This window comes from Ambystoma mexicanum, chromosome 5q, assembly GCF_040938575.1.
Source record: "Ambystoma mexicanum isolate Mex_15411 chromosome 5q, UKY_AmexF1_1, whole genome shotgun sequence".
NCBI classification, from domain to species: domain Eukaryota; kingdom Metazoa; phylum Chordata; class Amphibia; order Caudata; family Ambystomatidae; genus Ambystoma; species Ambystoma mexicanum.
Window position 1 is genome coordinate 444,540,811 of NC_090933.1, and position 27,701 is coordinate 444,568,511.

The 27,701-nt window shown below is 45.9% G+C and overlaps 1 protein-coding gene across 2 annotated transcripts in view; it reads right to left on the reverse strand.

The window, feature by feature from the left end:
* SS18 (SS18 subunit of BAF chromatin remodeling complex) overlaps window positions 1–27,701 on the reverse strand; it is an 844,462-nt gene that overhangs the window by 372,917 nt on the left and 443,844 nt on the right. Inside the window, exon 7 of one of the 2 annotated variants that reach the window (XM_069620935.1) lies at window positions 7,154–7,258. The exons of the other annotated variant lie outside the window; for it this stretch is intronic. Coding sequence (XP_069477036.1) covers window positions 7,154–7,258 — 105 coding nt within the window. The remainder of the gene's footprint in view (window positions 1–7,153; window positions 7,259–27,701) is intronic. 2 annotated transcript variants of the gene reach the window in all.

Here is a 27,701-nt window from a genome sequence, read left to right on the forward strand (position 1 = left end):
CGCCTTTCATGAGAAGTTAGACGACATCAACGCCAACGTTGCCTCGCTCAGGGCACGAGTGGACCAGGCCGGAACTAGAATCACGGAGGCTGAGGCTAGGGTATCGTCCAATGAGGATAACATACACGTACTACAGGATACGGTTGAATCTCTGACCCGCGACATGAAAAATGTGAAAGCGAAGTGCGAGGATTTGGAGTCGCGCTCCCGCAGGAACAACCTGCGCATTATTGGGGTCCCGGAAAATGCCCTTAAGGGACGCATGGAAGACGCAGTCGAATGTCTACTCAAAGATCTCCTGGGGAACCCCTCCTTGTCACCATACTTTACAGTTGAGCGAGCGCACCGGGCCTTGTCTCCTCGCCCCAGACCCGGCGATATTCCCAGACCCATCATTGCCAGGATCCTAAATTATCGAGACAGAGACCTTATCCTGCGCCTGGCGAGAGAGAAAGGTGACTTGCGTTGGGAAGCCCATACGATCAGAATCTTCCCGGATTTCTCTGTCGGGGTGCAGCAAGAGAGGAGGCAATTCCTAGGCGTTAAGAAACTGCTTAGAGAGCGTAATGTTCCCTATGCCATCCTGTTCCCCGCGAGACTCAAGATTACTCACAACGGAAAACTGTTTTTTTTCACTGTCCCTGATGAGGCAACGAGATTCATCGAGGCGCAGATTCCACTTCCTACTCCAGCGGAGGCCCGCCCCAATAATGCATAAACATATCCCGATCTACCTGTCTATGCTAACCCTATCTGATGATCCTATCTACCCAACGTGACGATGGTAACCTCGCTCTTCAATCAGCAAATATTGATCCCTGTTGCCAATGACTGGGATGCTGGCTCTTGCCCCAAAGCCTTAAATATATACTGTCACTTGTTCACGTGGCAATTGTTCGGCTGTCTGCCCTGACCACAACTGCTTCCGTACTCTATTCACTCGGATTGGCTCACAGACTTCAGGGATCATGTACTGGATCCGCCCAACGCAGAAACCCACCTTGGGCAGTATTCTGTCCACTTTCACAGTTCACGACGCCGACTACACGGCAACGGCGCACCTCTCTGCAGTTGCAATGTTATTTTTTGTTTTCACCTTGGTGCCACTGTTTCTGGGCCCCCGTTGGGCCACGGTGAGGACACACCCCCGTTGGGTGCTGTCCGCCGACTGTTGTCTAGATGTGGCCTCTGGCTCCGCTGGAGACGCCTGGACGAGGGGAACTGATGGCACTTGTGTTTGGGAAGGGGGGGTCTACACTGCAAATTGTGGGTGGGCAGTGAGGGAGGGGTGCACAAAAAAAGGGGATTTTGTTAATGAAAATGGCATGGAAGAGGGGTGCACGATCGCAGCACTGTGTGTGTTTCTTGCAATGGGCTCTGTTACACTGCACATAGGAGCCTATCGCAGTTGGGATGTTCCATAACACCGCCCTATGTCTATTAACATTATGACATGGAATGTTCGGGGGCTGAGCAACTTTACCAAGGCACGTAGAATTACTGCATACGCCCAGAGACATGGAATTAAGGTACTCCTTTTGCAGGAAACACATGCTTTAGGGCGGTTAGCTGCTTGTCTTGCCCCTAGCTGGGTTCCTACCAGATACTATACAAAATACTCCACTCAGTCTAGAGGAGTACTCACTTTGGTTCACAAATCAGTCCAGTTCCTATTGCGTACTAGTCACATTGACCCTGAAGGCAGGTATGTAATACTCCACTGTCTACTCGCGAATAGGGAATGCCTTTTGGTAAACACATATGCCCCTAACTTTGATGCGCCAGATTTTTTTGACGCAATCACCTGCGTTTTGTTGAAATATGCAGGGGTCCCTATAATATGGGGGGGGGGGGACATGAACCTGATACTAGACACCGTCCTGGACAGAACTGGGAATGCTCGTAGGGCTGTCACGCGCGCGGCCATTAGACTGCGCACACATATGGATGCACTAGGACTCAGGGCTGTATGGAGAGTCCTCCACCCACAGTCAAGAGAGTATACCTTTTATTCCTCGGTGCACGACAGCCTATCGAGGATAGACCTGTTCCTCATATCGAGCGAATTGGTAGGCAAGGCCGCAGATACACAGATACTCCCGCGCACACTCTCGGACCACTCCCCAGTAACGCTGCGAATCACACTGGAGCGTGACCAGCCCTCCCGCCCAACATGGCGATTCAAATCTGAGGCCCTCCAAGATAAAGTCTTCAGAGCCGAAATTTTGGCCGACATTAGCACCTTTTTTTAATGTAATATCAGACATGACACTTCCGATGGAGTGCGCTGGGAGGCCTTTAAGGTCTTCATTAGGGGGATGTGTATTTCCAGGGAGGCTGGGGTCCTCAAAGCCATTAGAAACAGCTTGCATCGGTCGGAGGGGAAGCTTAAGGACCTCGAAAAGCAATATGCCTCCACCCCTTCCCCGATCATACTGGCACAAATCAGGTCGGAACTTGAAACATTCGAGGCTCATGCCCGAAGGGAGCTACAGTACCATACCCGCCCGATGGCTGCCCGGAAATATGGCGAGGGGGACAGACCCGGGAGGACACTTGCCAGACTGGCTCGTGCAGTGTGGGGCAAAACACGCATAGACTGTGTCCATGATGCTTCCGGAGCTCTGGGCTGGTCTGACCAACACATTCTAGAAACCTTCACCGCATTCTACACAGCCCTATACGGCCCCCGACAAGAACACAGTCTGCAGGACACTAACCTCCTTCTTGATCAAATCCCCATGACTCTCATCTCCCACGACACAAGGAACCAGCTAGAGGTCCCGTTCACTCTTGATGAGATAACCACCGCCATATCGAGCTGCCCCAAAGGCAAAGCGCCTGGCCCTGACGGTCTCACCTCAGAGTTCTACCAGGAACATGTAGCCATCCTGGCACCCAGACTCCTTGAGGTCTGGAACGAATCGCTCGAACTAGGTACGCTGCCCCACTCTTTACGTGAGGCTGTTATAACCGTACTCCCCAAACCGGGCAAGCCACCGGATGAATGCGGGTCTTATAGACCCCTTTCCTTAATAAACACAGACACCAAAATATTTGCCAAAATCATTGCGAGCAGGTTCCTCCCGATAATGTCCTATCTGGTCCACCCGGATCAGAGCGGATTTGTCCCCGGCAGATCCACGTCCCTTAACATTCGCCGGCTGTTCAATGTCATGTCCAGAATCGACCCCGATGCCCATGCCGTGGCAGTTACCCTTGACGCCCAAAAGGCGTTCGATATGGTGGCATGGCAATACATGTGGGCAGTTCTCCACAAAATGGGAATTGGCCCGTGAATGATATCATACATCAAGCTGTTATACACAGACCCGGTGGCCAGAGTTCTTATCAACTCTAAAGTCTCCCCCCCCTTCGCGCTGTATAGAGGCACTCGCCAGGGTTGCCCGTTCTCCCCAATACTTTTCGCACTTGCTATCGAACCTATGGCCGACAGTGTCCGGGACAAACATGCTCGGAAAGGCATACGTATGCGAGACACCCCAGAGATCATCTCATTGTATGCAGATGATGTACTCCTATACATCAGAGACCCAGCTGCTCACTTAGACCCCATTCTCCGAGATATAATCAAAATAGGTACATTCTCAGGTTTCACAATCAACTACACTAAGTCCGACATCTTCCCACTCACGGCGGCAACCCCCGACCGGATTGTGAGTTCCCCCTTCGCATCGGTTACCTCGGAGTGCGGGTTTCCCTCGGCAAGCCATCATTGATAGCTGACAATTATGCAGCTATGGCGCACCTAATAGAGTCCCGGTTGTCGAAATGGCGTGGTCTGCCGCTGTCCCTGTCGGGCAGGCTTTCTTTGGTTAAAATGATTATTGTCCCTAAGTTGCTCTACATCTTCGCGAATGTGCCGATCTGGCCCGGTAGGCGATATTTCAGGGACCTCCACGCGGCCTGCGCCCGCTTTCTGTGGCATGCGGGAGCGGTGAGGAAAAAGTGGCAGCATATGACTCTCCCTTATGAGAAGGGGGGCTTCACCGCTCCGGACTTCACAAAGTACTGGATCGCCGCACAAGCACAACACGCCTCACACTGGTATACATTTACGGACCCTCCCCCACATGTGAAGTTAGAGACACTGGCATGCGAGGGAATCAACCCCCTATCCCTCATTCTACACCACACATTCCGAGCTGATGCCCCTGCCGACCCCGTGGCGGCCACAATCCTGGCTTGGAAGCGATTGCTGCAGGCAAACACTGGCCACCACCCATACTACAAATGGCTGCCCATCTGGCAGTTCCCGGGTCTCAGCCCTACTCATGATAAACTCCTAATTGAACGCTGGGACAGCCTTGGCTACCGAGCGTTGACCGACCTTTTCCCTGATGGGAAGTTCATTACCCCGCAGACGTGGAGACCCGGTCACTCTGGCTCGGCACTCGAAATGCTGCAGTACTTCAGGTTAAGAGCAGCAATTCGGGCTTGGTGGCCCTCCTACCCCGATGAGCCCCCAGACTCCCCCGAAATCCAATATATAGCTAACTCGGCCGGAGCCAGAGGCATAACTTCATCGTTATATAAATCGCAAATGGCTAGCATTGATGAGGCATTGCAACCGGCGCGTGACTTGTGGAGTGATGAACTGGGTGTTCCCCTTTCAGATGTATTGTGGAACAAGATGTGTTTGCACACACGTAAAACCTCCCTCAACGCCAAATATAGATGTATGCAATATAAACTCCTAAACCGTCTATACTACACGCCGCACAGGGTGGGACGGTTCACACCAGGCCAGGCTCAGTTGTGCCCTAGATGCAAATCCACTGCTGCTGATCACATACATATGTTTTGGTCCTGTGTGGCCCTGGGCCCGTACTGGGAGGCCATTATTGCAGCGTTATCTGAAATAACAATGACCCAAATCTCTCCTGCACCACTTGCTGTTCTGTTCGGTGTGTGGGACGAACCTGAGGCTAGGAAGATGGCTAAGTTTCTGAATGTTGCTACCATGGTAGCTAAGAAATGTATCCTACAATGCTGGAAACGCCGCTCTCCCCCATCATTCGGGATGTGGCTAAAGGCCCTCACCTGGACTCAAGTGTGCGAGGAGGACTACATTAATACCCTCCCATTGTCTTCCCGCCCCAAAAACGTATGGTCAGAGTTCTGTAGCTACCTGAACAACAAGGAAGACACTGTACGTGCATCATCACCTCTACCTGATGAGTTAACCCCCGCTACCAATTAAAAACTCTGTACTGTATGCATGAGGGCTCAGCTCCCTGTTTAATACTAGCAAGATGTGAAGTGTTATCCATGAAACTGCATTACCAGCTGATATACGGACTGTGTTTGTAGTCTGTACTCTTTCTATGCCAATAAAGAAAAGTTTAAAAAAAAAAAAGAAATAACGCAGGCAGTTGCTATTACTACTGAAATGGTAGAAAGAGGAACTGGGAGAAAGGTGGTGAAGATGTCATGGACGTTTGCTCAAGTTATTTTTCTAGTGTTCTTTTTTCTTTTAAGCTACATAGGAAGTTTAAACCTATTAATAGTGTTGCTAATGTGTTGTTACTGTTGAAAAGGGGTTTCATGAGCTGCAAAGGGATCCGAGTAGTAGTAGTAATAATAATAGGTACATCATTATTATCTCAAAACACAATATGCTGCTTAAAATAGCTGGGGTGAGTAAAATGGAACAAAGGGGCATTGAACTGCAAAGGGTGACCCAGTGAAGTCTCAATTTCATGATAAACGAACGCACTACACCTGTGCCTGTTCTTTTCATATTTTGCTGAGCTGACTGCTGTAACAAAATTTTGACATATCACACTTTGAAATCCACAATGATCAGATAGGTCAACACACTGAAACAAAATGTTATTTAAGCAATAAATCCTTAGATGGAGGGGTCATGGATGGGAGATTACGAGCATGTTACAGCGTGGGTTTAGGGAAGACCCTATCTGCAAGTTAACGCGAACATTCCATCTAAATGTATTTGGGGCAATCTGGAGGGAGAAGAAGAGTACTGCTGAACTACTTGGGGGAGGTAGGGTAAGGCACACACACCAGAAAAGCAGTGGGACAGATGCTCGGAACAGCACAAAATGACTAGCAGGAAAATTAATTTACAAGAAGATAGCAGGCTGCTGCAGCAAGAATTGGAAGAATCGAGGGGTGGATTGGGTAATAAGGCTATTCGAGGGGAAAAAATGTGCATGTTGCCTGAGGAGAGAGGGCTGGCCTTTGGAGCACAACAGAGCGGGCTGGAAGGTGCATAATGGTCCTGGGATGCAAAGGCAAAAAAGGTGGCAGATGAAGGAGTAGAGGGGCTGAAGGAGAACACAACAGGCGAAGGAGCAGTGAGTCAGTCGGGAGGCCACTAGAGTCAGACATTACAGGAGAACTTGTGAACCATATCGTCGGACAAGTCCCACAAACAAGCCAATAGGAATGAGTGCAAGACTAGTGCGGGTACTCATTTCCAATTACAGTACTCCCCATTTCCTATCAATGAAGCAGTCTTTGTCCTTGTTGCTTTGCTCGTGCTTAATGAAAACATTCAAATAGTGGGCTACATTTGACTGGAGAAACTATGCATTATGAACATGTGTTTTCTCAGGAAAAAAGTAGCTACTGCCCTGTCAATCTTCAGGGACGTGTTGCTCATTCTTGTTAAGAGAAACAGGATACATGCTTCCTTAGCAGATCAGGTAATTAATACCAGAAATAAACACACACAACAGAGGCAGTGGCATGCTCAGATAACATTTCTCATAAAATAAGCCAAGAAAAGAAAACAGTGAGGTGTAATGAAATAATTTAAGGCACAGGATATACTTTACAAATGGGATCAACTTAAAAAAAAGAGCACACAAGAATACACTTTTGTATATTTCTTTAGTTAATAAGTGGTGGTATGCAACAAAATACTAATTCCAAAGAGAAATTAAAATACATTAAATTCATTTAGCAATACCTTCAATACAAATTAATGTGTTGTCCTACAATTATCCAATCATATTAGCTTATAAAATAAACTGTGCAAGATGTTGCAGTAATCACTTACGACTTTACTTTTCTCACCGCAAGGGCAAATTAAATAATAAGTCATCTATATCAATTGTTGGGCAGATATAGAACACGGGAAAGGTAATAGATCATAAGACATTACCATCAGGGTAATATTGCTGGTTCATGCCTTCTGGAGGACCTTGTCCACCATGACTGTATTGGTCACCATAATATTCTTCCTGGCCTGAGTACTGCTGTGGTGGGCCTGAAACCAGTGAAGATGTAAATATTTTAATCTCTCTGGTACCAAACACTTCACTTCTTATCTATTATGCCATCAAGAAAATTCTCTTCAGCATTTTCCATTCGCTTCATCCACGTGCTGTTGTGTTTTACATGCATTTAAGTTGGGGAGTTGTGTCCCTGTATTTAATTGCATAGTACAATTAATCAGACTCCATAACATTGATGTAATGCACCCAAAACCCAAGCCCCCGGATTCAGTATGTTTACGATGTGCAGCCCAAACGATGCTTGAGACTGCAAAATTTCAGCAAAGTCTAGCACCAGAAGTTATTGCCCTTTGCAACCTTCTGACATCCTCCTTTCTGGCCTTGGTACCACTTAAGCGATTATGTACATTAATCAGGGGGCTGCCTAATGTTAACTCTTCAGAAAAGGTAGCAGTTTTTTTTTAAAAAAACATGGTACACTTAGACACTCGGTGAGGACTTTTGAAAAATCTCAAATCGAAGACATGTGTCGTCGCAAGTTTACCTGCAGACTTGCAAAGGGCTCAAGCGATAAACCCTAGGCATCTTCATTTGAGACTGGAATATCCATTGAGTAAGCAATCAGACTTCACAAGCTAAGAGAATGCGGGATGGCATTGGGGTACCCTGTATGAAGAACAATGGTCTGAGATCAAACATATGCACATTTCCACACATACTTGTAAAATCCCTATGGCGGGATCCATTAATTTCCTAAGAACTCTAATATGAACTTTGGTCACGGTACAAACAACCTACACAACCTTGAACATAGGGGTATTGCAGGTAAAGATAAAGGGTAATGCCTCAGCTCTCGATGATTTAACTTGGCTTTCAGGAATCAAATCAAAAGTAAAGCCCAGTAACATCAAAATAAGCTCTGCTTAAAAACAAAGTAACTACTTGCTTGCCCTAATGATGTAGGTTAAGGTCTTGGAATAGTGTTCCCAACACAACCTTAAATATATCTGGGAAAACATTTTGTTTTAGGAGTTAAGGTTACTACCTATAACATGTAAAGGCTGCAAACTGTAAAAAATACCCCAACGTTAAGGTTACCCCAAACAGTTCAAATCAATTACTTCACAAATATAAACAAAGTCCATTGCACTACAAACAAACCTTTGCTCTCTGTACCACCACATCACAACACTAACTATCGTATTGATTCTGGCTACCAAATACTTAGTGAGGGATTTGAATAAGTGGTGTAGTGAGACTTGGTTTGATATGTAGATGGTTGGACTTTGTTTAGGCTTGGCAAGTAGTTTGTTGCCCAGTTTGTAGTAAACAAAGTTGGAATATTCAATTTCTGCAAGCTGTACTTTATGGGTAGTATCTCAACTTGCTCCAAAAAAAGTTTTAGCTAAATCCCCCCCTCCCCTCATTTTAGGTATAGATGGAGCTTTAGCTCAGTCGGAGCTCTTGAAGATACATAATAGAGGGGGGGCCAGGTGTCTAGACACTGTTCCTTGAGAAACCATGCATCATGATGAAAGAAATGTCGTAAAGGCAGCTATTCCGTAGAAACGAGTGGAGCAGTAAGTTGGGGAGGGAGTTGTTGAATGCTGCTTTTTGGAGCTTGTTTTGTTTAGTGCATTGCTGTGTTTTCCAAGTTTGTGCTCCATTACATTTTGTGATTTTGTTTGTGTGATTATTATTGTTAGCAATGTTTATGTTTGCAACTGCTTGTGTGGCTGAAGAATGCAGCCATGATGAATTGAAAGCTTTCCATAACATTTGCAATGCTCTCAATGCATCGTGGTCACCACTGTAATAAGCACTAACAATAGCAGCAAGTTGGGCTTTGCAAATGGAGAGTATGTTTTATAGTGAAGCACCCACCAGACAAGGTCCCTACATTTGGAAAGACAGCCCAACTGACTTCGACAATGCTGAAGTGTAAAATCGTCATGGCGAAGAACCTTACATTTTAGACGGTCATTAAATTATGAAAACCTTAATTTGTCAACAAATGTGGCATACACACTCAAATGTGCCAGAATTGAAGCATAAACATATCTGGTGGAATGTCATGAATGAGGTGAGAGGGAGGTCATCCAGTACCTGGAATTTTCTACACGTTCCCCGGGATACACAATGACACCACCCTGGATGCCCAATCATCTCTGGATCAGTAACGGTAAGTGAGAACATCACTGGCATGTTTGAGAAAATGTTAAAGCCACCTGTACGAGACACCCAGCTACATCATGACTCCACTGATCTACGTACTCGCCAGCAAGGTCAAGTACAATGCACATGTGTGGGGTACATTTACAGGCCCTAACAGAAATCCCCTTCACCTACATTGCCATGAAAAATTCCTGGGCTCTGCTTCCCTGGCACATGTGTGGCAAGCATTGAACACTGCAACCCAAAGAATGGCTCTGCAATCGTTTTATTCCATTTTGAATGATCAGAAGTTGAATCTTTCACCAAGAATGGCTCTGCAATTGCTTTCCTTTCATCTGAATAATGGGAAGTCATGACCTGCATTCAGAACGGCTCTGCGTGTACTTTTCTTACATCTGAATAATACGAAGTTATGACTGCATTCAAAACAGCCCTTTATTTCACCTAAATGCCAAAAAGTTAAGCAATACATTCCAAAAACAGTCTGGTCTTGCTGTTCATTCACATGAGGGGCAAGGATTTCACATTGCAACTGACACAGCTTTGTTGTCCATTTCATGTGGACGGCAGCATTCTAAAACACTGCAAATCAAAGAAAAACAGCTTGGTTTTATTTTCCATCCCGTGTCACATCAAAAAGCCCTGTGCAGGAGTCTTACCCCTCTGTGTTCATGGATCAACAGTTAATGCAGACCCACTCAAAAGGACAGATCAAATTAATCCTATGACCTACAGAACCGCATTTAAACATTAAATGAAATGCGGCTTGCAACACGCGTGAAAGAACAAAGAAAAAAATGACATTTAAAAGCCAACGTAACACAGGGGATTTTGCTTGCACAAGAAATGTCAGTGTGGGTGAGGGTTTGGCTACATATGTACATTTGTTCTGCCTCACAAGACTTCAATCGCCTTGAAAACCAGTAAACCCAGTTTTGGGCGCAATTGAAAGCCTGGCCTCTGACAAGTGATGTGGCGGAGGGCGTGATGATCCTGTGTTCTAAAAAACTCGAAGGCAGCCCTGGCAGAAAAGACAAAAAGAGCAAGTGTGGCCAGTACTGGACCAAGAAGTGTGAGTTCCTTTTGCATTCACTTCCCAGGACAAACTGACAAACTTCAAAGGGGTCAATAAAAGTCCTTAGTTGCAAGCTGAGCCAGTGGGAGACATTTGGCTGGGCGGGTAAAGCACTGCACTCGCATCTGTGACAGTTCCTCAAAATTGGCATTAAAGGACTTATGCATTTTAGGCATTTTTCCCCAGCACTAAAAACATGAAATAATGTGGTTTTATGATATTTTTCCAGATTGCTTTCTGGCTGATTTTAAAATGGGACACATTTGACAGTCGGTGGAAAGATGGAGATGTACTTTCTGAACCTGGTGAATTATTTGCAGAATTGTAACTGTTACGTATTTCATGATAAGTGCAAAAATGTGCCAAAGGGCTATGCTACCTCGCACAGAGTCGGCGATCGGCTTGTCTAATTCCCTATGAACCCCTGAAGCCACCTATTTCTTATGGTGGTGTCTAGTAAAAGTTGGGAGTTATGATCCATAACTTAGTTTTGCTAAAAAGTTGGCCAAGAGAATAAAGAACTGTCATAAATGACAAATGGACAGATGGTGACCCCCTCCCCTTCAGCCAATGACGCCAGGGGGTGGGGAAAGGAATGGTCGGCTGTCCTATCCCAAGGTAGGAGTCATTCTAGAACACTTCCCCCAGATTGTACAATAAATGTCATCTGGGCTATATAGGGGGGGTGGGCTGTACTAGACATAGGATTAGACACACACACACAAACACAAATCCAGGGAGACAGTAGAAAGAGGACAGAGGCAGCTGATCCCACCCAAGAGAGTGTAGAGATCAGACCCCTTGCCTAGCTGTCCAGAGGGTTCTGTGGTCCAGCTGACTTTTCAGACTCCTAAATCAAGGCTTACTTTGTAAGTAGCAAATAACTCCGGTCCCAAATTGCATACCCCTTTACTTTCTGTAACATAACCCCATAGAAAATCCTATTATAAATCCCATTGAAAGTCCAAATTGCCAGTATAATTCATTCACCTTTCCATAGAAGAATCGGTATTAGCCTGTGTGTGTTAGCGCATTCCTTTGATTAATCTTTCAGTTGTCTTCCTAAATCCTTAGCATTGTTTGGAAGTAAATCAATGAATTCCCCTATAAGGAAATTCATGGTGTAAGCTAGTTTAAATGCTTTAATAACTATAGTCTTTAAAATATAGTCTAAGAAGTAGTCTCCTTGTCATTGAAAACCGAATTTGCCGGTGTTTTGTGTGCATTACCCCATCTCTTAACTTGCATCTGTCCCACTGAGAAAAAAAAACGAACTGTAGTCCCATTGCGAGCAATCTATTGTGCCTAGCATTTTACCGGTTGTGTGTCTTTGTCCCTGTCCTTGAAGCCGATTTCCGATTTTTTTGACAGCTAATCCCTTTCCTTAGCTGCCGGTCGTCACAAATCCTGTGTAAAAATGAAATTCCCTTGTTGTGTGCGTTTTTCTTTTGCATTGCTGTGTTCCCAAAAATCGATTTTCCTACTCTGCTTTAACGTTGCCCTGTTGTGCTGAGTACTAGTCTATGGGCTTCCTTATCTCCTAAAGTGTAGCAACACGAATTTCCTTTCTAGCTGTCACACCACGGTCGCGAGCTGCTGTGTGAGTAACAAGCAAATCCGATTCTGCCGTTTTGCTCCTAAATCGCTGTTAGCTGATGTTTGTGGGTGAGTGTTGCAGGGGAGCGCTTAATCTTGGTGCAATCACCTGCTTCAAACCATTTTTCCTGTTTGACAGTAGCGATTTATGAGAATTGTGTTAGAATTTGGAACCAATTGTTCCGTAAGAAACATTGCATTGCGTGCCACAATATTGGTGGCTGCTGTAAATTCTGTAAATTCTATTTTTAATATTTTTCCTTTTTCCATTAAATAATAAATTAATAAATATGTTATTGATACACACCGGCCTGGTTCCTAATCCATTGTGACACAGGGTGAATAAAAGTGGGTGCGAGACGGGTTGGAGGCCTACTCAAAAAGAACCTGTGGTTTGAGTGTTTATTGTGCGCCACATTCTTTGTCAGGGGAAAGAGTCCCTGGCTAGAGTGTGCCGTCTTCTAAAACCGTGACACATGGTACTCTACCTTCATTAAACTAATGTTTGTTTAAAAAATACGGTGTGAGTGGTCGAGTAAGTTTTGTGAGGCCTGTACATAAGCTCATTAATGGCCACAGGAAAAGTATCAAGCAACAAACAAAGGACATCCATGTTAATTACCATTTTCCAGCACCAAATCAACTCTTGATCATCCTAAAATTGCTGTACTGTGGGGTGATTTCAGGACTGGCAAAGTCAGGGAGACCTGCATGGGTTTGAATTCGTAGATTGTCAATACACTGACGTGAGGCATAAACATGAGTCACTATTGCAAGCAGAATATTCTCCCCTTTTTCTACCCACAAGGATCACAACATTCAGAATGGACACATTTGATCATTTTTTCCAGACTTTCACTGGCATCTGACTGACACTGTGTCAACAGCTCTAAGGCAATGATCATTGCCAAACTCACTCCAACCCAGCTCAATCAGCCATTAAAAAGCCCTGCCCCCTCAAACATCCCAGAGGATTAGAAAGACCTGTGTCTCATGGGTGTGGTGAAACAAACCCAGAATGGTGTTTGACACATACTTACCACACTCCACGAGTCCAAGGCCAAACACATGACTTGTTGTGCCTCTATATGGCCTGGTCTACAGGCCAAAGCATTATCCAACTAGTTCACCCAGGGATTTTTTAAGTGACCTAGCGGGAAAACCGATCACCCTGACAACCGGGAGTTATGCACACTTCCATTAATTCACACCATGTTGGTACCGAGACGAGGAATAGGGCTTTGGAGGAGTTAAACTATAATAGCCAGGCATGTCCAGCTAATAGGTTTCACCATCACCATAGGTCAGGCAATTAACGTAAAGGATTCGCACCTGCAGTCATATAACAAGTCCAAGGTGTATACTAATGGTGACTGCCCAGCAATGGGGTTTGGGGGGCGGCATGGAAAGAAGAACGCAGCATGTAGAAGCGGAGCCACCTGGAGAGGAACCGGCTTGAGGGAAGCCATGTTGAGGAGTAGTGTGAGAGAGACGCCGGGGCCAAGGCTGGACGCAAGAGGGTCAAGAATCCTCCCCTGCCTGTTGTCAACAGCAGGAGCTGCGGGGCACCGAAACCCCGCGATCGCCGCAGGTCTCAGAGAGCGAGCGGTGCTCTCAAGTAGCTCCCGCTGAGGAAGGGTGGAGCTACATGCTGCAGAGGATGGCAAGCACTGCTCTCTGTAGTTTACGGGTGGAAAAGGCAGAGCGAATAGAAGCGAGGAAGCTGAACCAAGAAGCCCGAAGAAGCAGCCGTATAATGGTGAGTCCAAAGAAAGGAACACTTGTACCAGGGCACTCCCGGGGTTGGAAACAAGCATGTTTGAATGCCAAATTCACTGAACACTATTAAAAGTGCTATGGAAAGCTAACCCCAGTGTTTCTGAATACTGAACAAGCTGCAGGGTGTTACTAGTCCTTTCGAAAGTTGTGACAAGCATTATTGAACACTGATCTAAGTGAAAAATGTGAGCATATTTTAATACAGCACAAGACAAATGCAAGTGATCAGCACTTATGAAGGAAGTGAAAGCAAGGTGATGCAAAGAGGGTAAACACCACAGAGAGTTGTGGGAGACACAAGTTATGGTGAAGCCAGAAAGATTGCCAAGAAGAATGTAAAATCAATATTGACCCAAGATGCAGGAGCCCAAGGAACTACAGGTTAAGAGAACACCTGTGTTGGCAAAAACCTGTAAAATACAGAAGCATAACAAAGTGCATAGGGTTATCGGCTGCGTGACCTTTAATCGGTGGACTGTGTGGTCAGACAACTGCGCATAGACAGAGTGACCGCCACTTGGAAAGGGCCAAGGAAAGCAAATATAAAGCAGCTAGTATCTCGCAACAATTGAAGAAGTGAATGGTAAACGCAGTAAGAGAGCAATATAAGTGAGCTATTGAAAAGCCTGGATGGCCAAGGATTTGAACTGGTACTGTTTTGAAAGCTAAAAGATTTTAACTGACTTTCGGTTTTGAAAGCTGGAAGAGCTGAAACTCTTGAGAAAGGGAACCCCTAGGCTTTTTGGAACTGTTCTCAACTTCGGGAAGCTGAGTATAAGCCAAGAGCTGGAAGACGCTTGGAACTTTAATTTTGAACACTTTTCTTCGGCTGCTGACATCCCTACACATTGTATACGGTTAGTTGTGAGGGCAAGTATAGGTTTTGGACACAGACACATTTTGATTTGAACTTACTGACACAGACTGTCCTTAGTTTTCTTTAGATAAGGAAGTGCCACCTTAGCATAGGGCAAGTTAGGCCTTACTCTATCCTGGCATTTAAGTAAAATAAGCTTTTACTTTGAAAATTGAATCAGTTGTCTGTGTCGTATTTCATGATGCCTTCACACACCAAAGCCGATTTGGTTGTGGGTGGCTGAGCATAGCAAACATGGGGGGTATAATATTCCTGACCATGTGGGACTGCATTATGCAAACAAGCACCCAACAAGAAATGGTGGCTTTAGCCGCCTTAAGACAGCTTGAGGAGTTCACCAAAGTGACAAAAATATAGAGAGTTCCTGAACAATGTTGTGCGTTCTACATCAAAGAAACAAGTTACTTACCTGCAACTCCTGTTCTCCAGCATTGGTATCTTTCAAGGATTCACATTCTTTTGCATATTCCCAGTCATCAGGCTGGGAATCCTCAGTAATGTTAAAGCAGTTTTGCTTGAAAGCTTGAAACTGCTTGTCATTTATGTAGCCCATTGCTCTCACTTAGGGTCATACTTCTCCAGCCATTGACATTAGTCCGCCTTAGCTTCACTGCTAGTGGCCATCTTCAGATTTGGAAGCACTCATAAGGCGGCAGTGGATGCAGTAAGAACTAAGAAGCGCTGGGTAGGCGGGAGGGTTCCATGTGAATCCATGAAAGATAATGCTGGAGAACAGGAGTTACAGGTAAGTCAGCATTCGATCTCATGGATTAAAATGCATATGAATACAATTACACAGCAGTACATATACACAACCAATGGGAGGTGGTATGGCTCTACAGAAGCAATTGGACACACCACTGGAACACTCACCTCATACAAATAGGTTGCAGAGCACTGCCTGGTCGACAGGACTCCTCCCTGGAATCCCTGTCAATGCAGTAGAATGTTGTGAAGGTGTGGACGGACCTTCACATAGCAGCCCTGCAGATATCATGCAGGGGAACACCAGACAGGTATGCTGTGGTAGAAGCCAAGGCTCTGGTGGAATGTGCCCTTGGCCTTCTTGGCAGGGGCCTGTTCGCAAGCCAGTGGCAATGCGAGATACAGCCAGAGAGCCACCTGGAAATGTAATGCTTTGCCAGGGCTTTGCCATAGCCCACAGGTATGAATGAAAAACATTTTTGAGGTCTTCCGGAACTCCTTCGTGCAAGCGATATAAAACTTGAAAGCATGCATGACATCCAGCGAGTGTAAGGCCCTCTTCGCTAGAGAAGTGGGAACACCAAAGAAAACTGGCAAAGGTTCATGCAGGTGGAAATCTGAGGAAACATTTGGCACGAAGGAAGGATTTGTGCGGAGTACTAACTTGGATTGGTGAAAGACAAGGTGCAGCGGTTTACAGGACAGGGCTTGCAGTTCTCCCACATGTCTGACAGACTTAATGGGCACCAGGAATGCGGTCTTCCATGACAGAAACTTCAACAGAGCCCGGTGAAGAGATTTAAACGGAAGGCCCGTCAATTTGAAAGAACAAAGTTGAGTTTCCACGCTAGACCTTTAGACGGAAAAGCCCAGAGAGTCTATTGAGGAATTCTTTAACCAACCTGTGGGACCATAGAGAAGGCCAGCATGTAGCGAGAAATGGCAGCTAAATGTACTTTAATGGATGTGTGTGCTAGTCCTACTTTTCCTAGGGTTAGGATACATGACAAGACTTGCACAGCTTAGATTTGAAGAGAGTTTTTATGTTGCGATTGACACCAAATGGTGAAACGTTTCCATTTGTGCTTGTAGCACAAAAATGTAGAAGGTGCCCCAGCCTTTTCAAGAATATCTCTGCATTCTACATGTAAATCGAAGCCTCAGAATTCTTTGGGCTCTAGGAGCCAAGCCCTCAACGTTAGTGATGCTGAATCGTGATGCAGTACTGATCCTCCATCTCTGAAGAGATCTGACAGAGGCGGCAGCTTGATGCAACTAGCGACCGACAGGTGAAGTAGGTCGGAGTACCAAATTAGGCACAGCAATGCTGGGGCGATTAAGATCATCTTGCAGCAGCTCTTTCTGAGTGTGTTTAGCACTCGCAGTAGAAGTGGATGGAATGCATAGAGGAACTGAGCTTTGCATGGGATGGAGGTGTCCCCCAGGCTCCCCTCTTGAGGGTACCAGCTGGCAAACTGGGGGCACTTGGTGTTCTGAGCCAGGGCAAACAAGTCAATTTTGGGGTGACCCCACCAGGCGAAGATGTGAAGAACTTGGCTCTGGTGGAGCTCCCATTCGTGACATGATTTTATCTCCCTGTTGAGGGAATCAGCAGTGGTGTCGCTAGTCCCTGGCAGATGAAAGGGGAGGAGAAACGGGTTCTGCGATATCATCCAGTTCCATAGAGCTTGAGCTTTCTTGGACAGTACTGGAAAGCAGAGACCGCCCTGCTTCCCGATATAAAACATGGTGGTCGCGTTGTTGGTGAAGATGCAAACCACCTTGTTCTGGAGTGGAGTATGTAACTTTGACCCTCCCCTCTGAGAGGGTAGCAAGACATGTTAGGGTATTGAGAAGTGAAACCAGAAATAGACCATTCTGCGATGGCGATACGCATAACTTCGGAAAGTTGATGGAGAATTGCAGGGAAGTCAGACACTGGATGGTCTCCTCAGTGTGTTGCAAGGCAAGCAGCCGTGAGGGGGGGGTGTATTAGCCAGTCATCCGGGTAAGTGTAGACATAAATGCCTGCACGGCAGAGATGGGCTGCCACAGGGGCTAGGCATTTTGTGAAGACTTTTGGAGCTGATTTGATGCCGAAAGATCCTTGAATTGATCGTGCTTGCCTTGTACTACAAGGCAAAGGAAACCTCTGTGCCTGCGATGTATGGGGACGTGGAAATAAGCATCCTCCAAGTCCAGAGATGAGAGAAAGTCTCCTTGTTCTAGTCGGTCGAGACCGTGCTGAAGCGCGACCATGCAACACTTCTGTAATGAACATGGTGAGCTGGCCGAGGTCCAGGATGGGTCTCCACCAACCAGACTTTTTTCTCACCAGGAAGTATATGGAGTACACTCCAGAAACCAAGAGGTGCGACGGTACAGCTTCTACAGCCCTCTTTTTTAGAAGGGTCTTTACTTCTTGTAGGAGAAGTGGTAGTTATAACTTTTTTCTGTACGGAAGGGATGGAGAGGCATTTGCCCAGAAGCTCGAGCCCCCCCACCCCAACAAATGATGTTGAGCACCCATTTATTGGTGGAGATTTTGTGCCACTGAAAGACAAACCGCATCAACGGGCCTCCCACTGGGATGCTGGTCCTGGCACTGGTCAGGCCTGCATGTGAGTTTGCTTTCTTGAGGACACTTTGTGTCATCGCTGTGTACTGCTTTAGGTTTGCGACCTCCTGTTTACCTCTTGCGAGCTGGTGTGAGACAGCTGGCGATAGGAGGGCCTATATTCTGTAGAGGTCTTGGAGAAGCGACCCTCATCGGATTAAAAGGACTGCGTTTGCTGCAGCATGGTACCTAGGAAAGAGTGCAGTATCAGTGTCAGCTGTGATGGCCTGGAGGGTCTCATCCACCTTCTTTCCAAAGAGGCCCACTCCATCAAAGGGCATATCCACCACCATGGACTGCACACCTCCAGACAAAAATTGCCATCTGTGTCTCAGCACTTATAATTTGACGGAAGCCTTTGTCTGCTATATCCAGAGTGACAGCAATGGCATGATCTGAAGCAGCCTCCCCTTCGCGCAACAGCCAGCGCCTCGGCCCTCTTCTCATCCAGGAGAAAGTCTAAGATGGGACCCATCTTGAACCACAACTGTCGTCTGGGAGGATTGCCAATGAATTGGCTGCCATTATGGTTGTGGCAAGAGTGGTTAATAACTTGTTTGCCAAATGCGTCCAGTTGCTTACCCTCCTTGTCCGGGGGCACCATGCATGTGGGCTGTGGAAGACGAGGCAGTGTTGGAGGCATCTCTGTCCACACTAGCGGCCCTGGGAAAAGCAAGCAAGAACTGGGGCTTGCAGAGCCGTCACTGTGCTGTGGACGTCAACGGTGCTGAAGCCGGCCTGGGAGGCAAGGCAATTCAGGAGACAGCAGATGTAGTCGTCAAAGTCATCGACGGGGCAACCGCCGACTAAGAGGCGATTGATTTTGGTCTGTGGACTGTCGACGGTGTTGTTCATGCGGCTGTCAAAGCGGTTGGTGGTGTCAGCGAGGACTCACGCCTGTGGCTCATTGAGTTTCATCGAGAAGGCCGCCTTTTTGAAGACAACAAAGAAGGTGGTTTAAGGGTAGACTTGGTTGTAGCCGTAGACAAGGTACTGGTGGTCGGAGCCGTGGATGGAGCGTTCAGCGCTAGAGTAGTCGCTGACGCGGGGGAATAGCCAGTGTGTGACTTGTGTCCCCTTTTAGGTTTCTTCCCCAGGGAAAGTTCTTCATGGAACCTCTTGGAAGAGGGAGTTTGTTCCAAAGGCCTGCCGATCCTGGTAGAGGCATGATTATGAACCGAGTAAGAGGCTCTGTCACCCTCCTCCAGCCAAGTCACCAACCTTCAATGACGATCCTTCCAAGTCTTTGACAAGAAGGACTGTCAAATGGAACAGTTGTCCATATCGTGGTCAGCATGTAAGCAATATAAGCATTTGTCATGCTGGTCGTCCACAAACACGCTCTTGAGGCGATACTTGGATCAGGCCACGAAAAGGCTCTTCTATATGGCATCCACCTTAGCAGCGTGCTGTCTGGATCTTCACTAGCAACAGGTCCCCATTACTGGTAGTCACTAAAAAGGCTGATGTTAATGAACTGATCAAAACATTCTCAAAAATAGGACAAAAGCCGATCATTTTGTGGTGCGAGAAAGTGAGGACTCCCAACAAGTAAATGTGCAGTACAAATCTGAAGATGGCCACTACAGCGGAGCTAAGGAGGACTAAGGTAATTGGTTGGGGCAGCATGACCCAAAGTTACAGCAATTGGCTATATAAGTGGCAAGCATTTTTAACCTTTAAAGCTAAACTGCTTTAATATTACAGAGGATTCTCAGCCTGATGACGGGTATATTCATAAGCATGTGAATCCATAAAAGATCCAATGCTGGAGAACTTGAGAGATCTTGCTACGTCCAGGTTGTCCAGAGTTCCCTATGCTTCTGCGGATGACTTGGCAAAGAAAACCAGAAGAGCAATTTAAGTGGGTAATAGAACCGAGAGACACATTTTGGAACGAAGTGGAAAGTGAAGACCACTTTGGCCACAAATGATGGTTGAGTGCTTAGGACAACCTTGTCCTTATGAAAAATTAGAAATGGTTCGCACACAGTACCTGCTGCTCACCCAACCGATGTGCTGAAGTAGCTTCAGGGAAGGCGTTTTTAAGAGAAAAGAGCCTAAAATCTCTCTCAAAAGGTTTACACATTAAAGTAAAACGTATAACAGGTTTTCTCTGGATGCAGCACTTTAAGCAGGTTACTGAAGCAGAAATCCTTGGATACCAAGGGCTAGAGCCACTGGAGGAGAGGTGCTAGAAAAAACGACATTACATTTGTTTTTTCAAACCACCCCGTAAAAAACAACAAATTCCGTTAAACCCTGCCACACTTTGCAAACCTTTAATTAAGCTACAGGTGGTTTGAATATAAAGAATTCTATCCCATCACTCATAACTTAGAAACTATAGTGTTAGGTAAATTCCGTCGACTGTGCCCTTAAATCCAACCACTATCCTGATGTCTCTTGTGGCTTCTGATAACTGAATGTTTACCATAGCACTCAATTGTTAAACCACACACGTTAGATATGCAAGTGTAGTGAAATGAAACATTTTACTCAGAGTAGGGTCTAAGGTGTTCCTAGTCTATAGTCTTTCTCCCATACTTGACTGATGTCCTCAGGAAGGGGACTGGGCAGGCCCGGAGTCTGATGCGCAGCAGTATATTGAATCAAAAAGACCACCAAAGAGTGCAGAGAGGTCCACATTAACATCTTCTAAGGGATAAAGGGTTTTCCTTTGAGATGAAAGACTGTCTCTTCACTATAGGGTTTGTGAAAGAAGGGATGGGAGCCACCATTTAGGCAGGCTTCTATTGCGAATAGATAGGTCCGACAGGAGTCCACGGAAATACCTCACTCTCGGCACGATGAGTCATGAATGAGGGCAAGCTCTATTGAGTTCTGCAGGAGATCCATTCCTTTGTCTGGACACCTGAAGCAGGAGAGTTTCTACTTACTAGAATAATGTCAACAGGTAGAGGACCTTTCTCGTCATCTTCAGCATCTCCACATTCTTCTGAGAAAGTATACCACCTCCAAACGATAAATCGTCTAAGACCAAGTAGCTAAGGAAAGAGATTGAGGCGAGGGCTGCAGGAACCTCCAACCTCGCTGTGATAGGAGATACTCCCTCTTCAGTAACCTAATCAGTGCAGAGGAAGCCAGCTGTAGATGGTCTGAAAACGGTATACTTCTCAGCATTGGGATGCAATCAGAATGAGGTGGCAGCAGGGCCTGCACTTCAGCTTGTGTAGGACTTTGGCAGTTGGACGCAGAGGGGGAAAGAGAATGCCCAAGGAACTGAATTTTGCCATTGCCATCTCCAGGAAGCCCAGAGAGGACACTTTGTTGCTTTGAGAGGCAAAGAGGTTGAGAAGAGCAAGCCCAATTGCTTATAAATTGGTTGCAATATGTCAAGTGGTAGCCCCCATTTTTGAGGGGCTGGAGCATTCCTTAACTGGAATTCCACTTGATGTTCATATTCCCCTCTACATTGCTCCCCACTGTAAATGTGTCATGTCCTATGCACCAGCGCCAAATATCCAGAGCTAGATGGCAAAGAAGGGGGACGTGGTGCCCCCATACTTGTTCAAACAGAGCATCACAGTGGTGCTAACTGTATAGCTTACCATCAATTGCCCCCCTGAAAAATGACTGGAATGGCTTCTGCACTGGGAAAAAGATATGCATTGGGCTGGCCTGCCGGGCATAGATGTAGTGAACGTGCAGGTTCTCACACATGGACCCCAACCATGAGGGAGGCATCTGCAGTTAGAGATTTCGCACTGGTAGGTAAAGAAAAGAGATTCCCCACCAAGAGGTTTGAGCATTTTGCTCAACCAAAGCAAATGTTGAGTCCTAATGGTGGATGCTGGTTAAAGAACTAATTGTGACCAAGTCACCTGTGAACGGAGTGTTGCAAGATGCATGTGAGTGATTCTCCCACAGACTTGAGTGAGGGACCGTCAGCATGCATTCAGCCCAAAACCACAACAGTCACTAAAAATATTGCGCCATTGTGAAGTTGGTCAGGAAACATTTGCAGAACATAAATAATGTCCTGAAACCTGACCCGGTTGGTGTCCCCAATAAGCCTGATTTATAGTAGCTGTGTGGGTAGAAGTTAATTCTTCTCCCAACATACTGGCAGATTTAGCGCAAACGCCAAATTCAATGTAGCATGGAGTGTCCATCTCTTTCTTTGAGTAAGTCACTGTGATCAACCAATTGACCAACAGGTATAATATACTTTATACTATAATGATTGTGATGAGGTAGCAAACTGACGTTTTTTGCAATGCATGTGCCAAATCTGAATTTGCTCAGTGTTCTATAAATCCAGGGTCTATATCCATTCCCCCTCTTGAAGAGATGTTACTTTCGGCACCACAGGGTCGTGATATAGCTTGCCGTGAAGTCAGATATTTTGAGAACTGTCCGTTTCACCGCCCCCCTCCACACCCTCACCCTTTTGAGTGGCGATGGGCTTCGAAGGCGTCAAAACTTGGGCTTACCAGATTGGGAAATTGAGGGCAGAAGAAAGAAGCTTTGCCAATACAAGCATGTTCCTGATAAACTCTCGAGGACGACGAGTCATGCCGCAGTATCAAAGAAGAGATTGTCTGCCATTTCACTTCATCATTTTAGACTGCAGGACCAGAATACTGCATCAGAGTTTGCTTGCTAAGGTGTAGCACGTTATTAGTCTACACCTCCTAGCCCCATTTGTCCAGTGCCTGGTCTTTTCCCGAATGTGACAGATAACAGTCATGTAGTTGAGCAGGTGGCAGAATGAACTGGTGGTTTGGAGGCCAAGCACATTTCTTGTCCTTAAGGCAGCAGAATTTGTCATCAAGCCAATTGCTAGCTGAGGAGACTGTGCAGAATTGTCCAACCTTTCCTTTAAAAACATCCCCTTGGATAGCGATACCAGTCATGTCTGGTCTAAAACCTGATGTAGTATTACAGTACACCTTCCTCAACTTGCAAAGAACGAAACACCAGTCCCATAAACTCCATAACCTGGAGTATCCTATTGTGGAAGGCTTTGACTGGGGAAGGGAGCTGTTCTGAGTCAGCCAAATACCCCTAGTCTGTAGGGTCTATTGGAGTAGGCAAGAAACTCCAGGGAGATGGATCTGGAGGCATTGATGGAAAAATCACATGGAGCAGGCAGCATAATAAGAATGACTGAAACCAGTTCTGGGAGTTGGTTATGGGATGCAGAAGAAGGGCCCCATGCTAGAGCAGCGGGGATGGCTGCAGCATTGGACGATGGATGCAGAGGCAAAACCTCTTTCATAATGTCCATGAATAAAGACCCACCAACTGCAATGTCATAGGGCTATGAAATCTTGTTAGTATAAACTCTTCTACTAAGCTCCCATTGGATGAGGGGCCGAAGGTCTAGAGGCATGACATGGTTTGTTCTATGAGGGTGGAGGCCTGTGGCCAAAATTGGCCAAGAGGCAACACCTGAAAGCAAGATTGCTTTGTCTGATAAAGTCCTAAATATGATTTTGGGAGTCTAAACAGCGGAAAATTAGGTGGGGTAAAGAGTGGCAATGTGAAAATAGGTATCCACTCTCAGTGCGGGGTCCTGCATGTGTGCACATTAAGCCAACTTTTGAGGAGACTTATAGGGTGGGTCCAAATACGAAGAGTCTTCTAATGCCCGAGGTGATCCTTCTGAAGATTCCTTTGTAGGGTCTGGAGTATGCTCCTGGGGCCCCAACCCTAAATCGTGAGAGCTAAAGTTGCTTTTGCCTGCTGCTTGCGGGCTGCCCTATCTCGCTGGACCAGTATATACAAGGTAGACCGAGGTCCCTCAACGGGAAAACTGGAGGGAAATGTCAGAGCCTGAAGGGGGTGTGAGGTGGTGACAAAGTCACTGAATGGCTAAAGCACTGTTAAAAACTAGGCCATTGGTGAAGGTAGATTTCCTTGAGGAAACAACTTTGCTTAAAAGGGAAGCACTGTTACTAGGGGTACCAGTGCAAGACTTCTTGCAAGGTCCCTCCTGGAAAGCTCCTGTGAACACAGTCCTCTTAGTGGTGCCAGTGTAAGCTCCTTGTGGAACCAAGTGATGTAGAGGGAGCATCCTGGTGGGAAAATACAGAGATGAGTGTCAATGAGACTCTCCTGTTTGGCAGATACCATGTGGCACCCTTCCCTAGAAACCCACAAGCCCTAGGGTGGGGGCTTGGGGCAAGCACCAGTGACTGAAGTCATACGGCTGAGGTAAGGGCTCCAGGAGCACCTCCCTGTCGGATCACATGTGAGGAACGCGTTGCTGCGCAGCTGTGGCCTGTCAAAAAGAGTACATTCCTTATTGGTTACTTGAGTGAATCGGTCAAGTGAGGAGGAGGAAGTGCGTTGAACACTTCCTCCCTCTTCTTCAATCTGTGACAATGCATTCAGAGGAAGGAGGTGGTACGACTGCATGCCATTTACAGAGCCCAGACATGATCCGCTCCAAAGCAATTCAGGTAGCAAATGTATGGGTTTGTGTTGGGGGAACCTCACAAGCATGACGCACAGTGCTTGAAGCCTGAGGGCACAGTTGCAGGCAAAAAGATAAACTCAGAATTTAGGCATGGTAAGTCCCATCTGTATGAGAAAGGGAATGGCAGTTGGGCGGGAAGTATGCACAAGGAAGTACCACGCAAGGGACCTGCGTACGTGCACACACACCTACCTCATGGTGGTCTTTATGAATCAATATGCTGTTGTGCATCAGGCTCTAGTCCCATTCCCTTCATTCAAGGATGAGATCCCTCAAGTATTGAGGAAAGGGACGTGATAAAGAGTATGTAGATTAATTGCCTAGATTTTTTATCTTTTGTTCAGATTATTCACGGCCAGGTCTCGGAGCATTACTGTGCCATACTTGAGAATTCCAGGCAGAGGGCATTACCAAATACTGCAACTGAATAAGGTACAACAGGGCAACTAACATCTCCCGCCTGTGGGCAGCATCTACCTCTCCCACAACTGCCTCCAGTTCTCATCCTAGAAAGAACCACTGACACCATCCCACAAACGGCAAGTTGTGCACAGTACAATACGATAATTTTGGAAGGCTGCTCAAATGAGTCATTGACCAGATCTGTGTTTGACTGTCAATGATTTACCCATGTGCCCATTCCATTTAGCTTTCCATAAGGATGCGAAGTACAGAAATAAGATAGCCGGGATCGAGGACAGGTCGTCTGAAGGAAGAAGCATAGTAGGACTAGATACACAAGTCACTGCATTAGCATTTTTTTATTTAATATTAGCAAATGTACCCATTCTCTGAAGGGGTTCTGTAGACAGACATGATAACACTCATCAATTGTTGAAAATTAATGATACTGTATGTCGCTGTTCCACCTCACCCTGGCGCAGTTTGTTGCAGAGCAAATATTTCGGAAACCGTGCATCCTAAGCCCTTGAAACGTGGTTGTTGAGGTCCCACAGGGACCTCAAGTTTTGTTCCTGGTGTCGGGACCAGTTCAGAACATTTTTTTCCCTTCCCAGTGAACATGGTTTACTGCTTCGTCGGCAGGCACCATATCGCAAAAATCCTCTGGAAAAGTAATTTCACCTAATGCAGAAAACATGTGGAAGCTTCTGCAATGCTACCTGGCTTCACCTTCAACTCTCGGGTCCATTTGCCTAATTTTTTTTCCCCTTCCCGGTGAACATGGTTTGTGGCTTTGTCGGCAGGCCATAAACACATTTTAACTTTTTGCTGAAATCGAGGGAAAGGGGTGGGCCAAATGTCATGTAGCCAGAAATGTCGGAAAACGGAAGCAGGTATCCTTTAATGGAAGAGCTTAAAGTTCTACTCCAAGATATTCTTAAGCAGGACCTAAACAAATAATGCATCAGTTGTCGAGCAGACAAAAAATGCATAGTAGTTTTACAAAAAAAAGTTTTAAATGTCAGATGCGTAGTAGCATACGTGGCCAGCTTGCACCTCACATGAAGGGACAAGTTCTGCTCAAAAAGCATAGGTGCTGTTTTAGCTTGACTGCAAAACACACGCTCCATCATGTTATCTGTTATTTACTGTTAAAAACAAATTCTTATAACATTATTCTTCCCCAACAAAGTAACCATAAACATGTGGGCTGATGCCCCAAATTCATTGACTACCACAATCTTGTATACATAAATCGCCACAGAAATGTTCTCACCTAGTTGGTTTTGGGCCCAACTCATAAAGCCAGCAACACCAGTAGAATGATTAGATCCAGGAATTTCATCTATTATATGCGCGGGTGGGTGTTGGTGTGGTGCCCACCCTGCATTGGTTCATTTCCGAGCTATACAAGACTATATGCCTCGAAAATATCCCATAGCCAGGAAATTAACCAGTGTGGGGAGGCTGTGCTGCTCTCTCCCTCAGAGCGCTGATGAGAGCCCCTACACCAGCACTTCTCCCCTCTCCTTGCCCATGCCGCACCAGAAAGATGCTGCCTGAGAACGCCAGAATCAAGGCCATTCCTCCTCTCCTTAACTTTAATCAGGGCTGCTCCTGCTATACAAGTGGACCAAATTATCCAAGTCGCAGAATCTTTCAACTACACTCAAATGGAACCTGAGCAAAATGTAAAAGTGAATTCCAATTTTGATACATGATGTCGATATCCACCTGCTACTGCGAAAAACAGTAATGTAGCTGGACTGCTTAAACACCCCCAGCTAATGACGGTTCTGTGCAACTCTTTCACAGTGTCTTGCACCATAATCTATTCCAAATAGGTTTCAACCAAGTTGGGAACACTTTGCACAATATCGGTATGCTAGAGCAACAATTGGACCGTTAATAATCAAAATTAGCTACAGATGTCAGTCATGGCTATCAGATGTTATAAGGCATGAACTTGGTGAGCAAACTGTCCAGTGCTCCACCCGCACAGCATCCCAATGAGGTAACATGTAACATCCCAGCATACCTGGAGATTTGCGATAGTCTTCTTTGTGAACTAAACTGTGCTAATACAGACACCTACTGCTTAACCAACTAAAGCTGGCAACTCACTTCAGATCAAGTTTCACATATCCAGGAGTTAAGTCAAACATGTTTCCATTGTTACTCGGGATATGTTCAATTCTCTTTGAGCATTAGTTCGGGCTCAGACCTCTGCAATCAGTTTTAGAGAATACAAATTAAATTCATACATTTTAAGATGCTGTAGGGTCCTGTGAAGCTGCGTTCAGGCACGTCAGAAGGAATATTTTCTGGTTCAGAAGAAAATTCGAAAGGACTAATAAGAAAGGTGAGACTTAGGAGCTACTTTAACCTAATGAACAATGACTTTCAACAGAAAGCGACCAAAGCTTTTTATTCTCCTAGCTGATGTAATCCCAATTCAGGTGATCGTTTAAAAGGTCTGGCTGGTATAAAAGTTCTAATTGTTATCAGGCTATGCTCATAACCATGACCATTCGTCATCCTTTCATGCCATCTTCCATACATGCGCCAACTATGTAGGCCATGAATTCCTAATTGATGGCAATTTCAGTACCTCCCTAAATGAGCTACTGGACAAAACGAACCTTAGGGTCAGTGGCTATCGTAAGGAACTCATGGTGGCAACAGTATAGACAGACACAAGTTATCACAGTTCAAGGGTGTTTATTAAACTATATGCAGGTTGGAAAAACGCCTAATCTAAACCTAAATCTAAGATGGGAGCAATCGTCGACCATCAAATG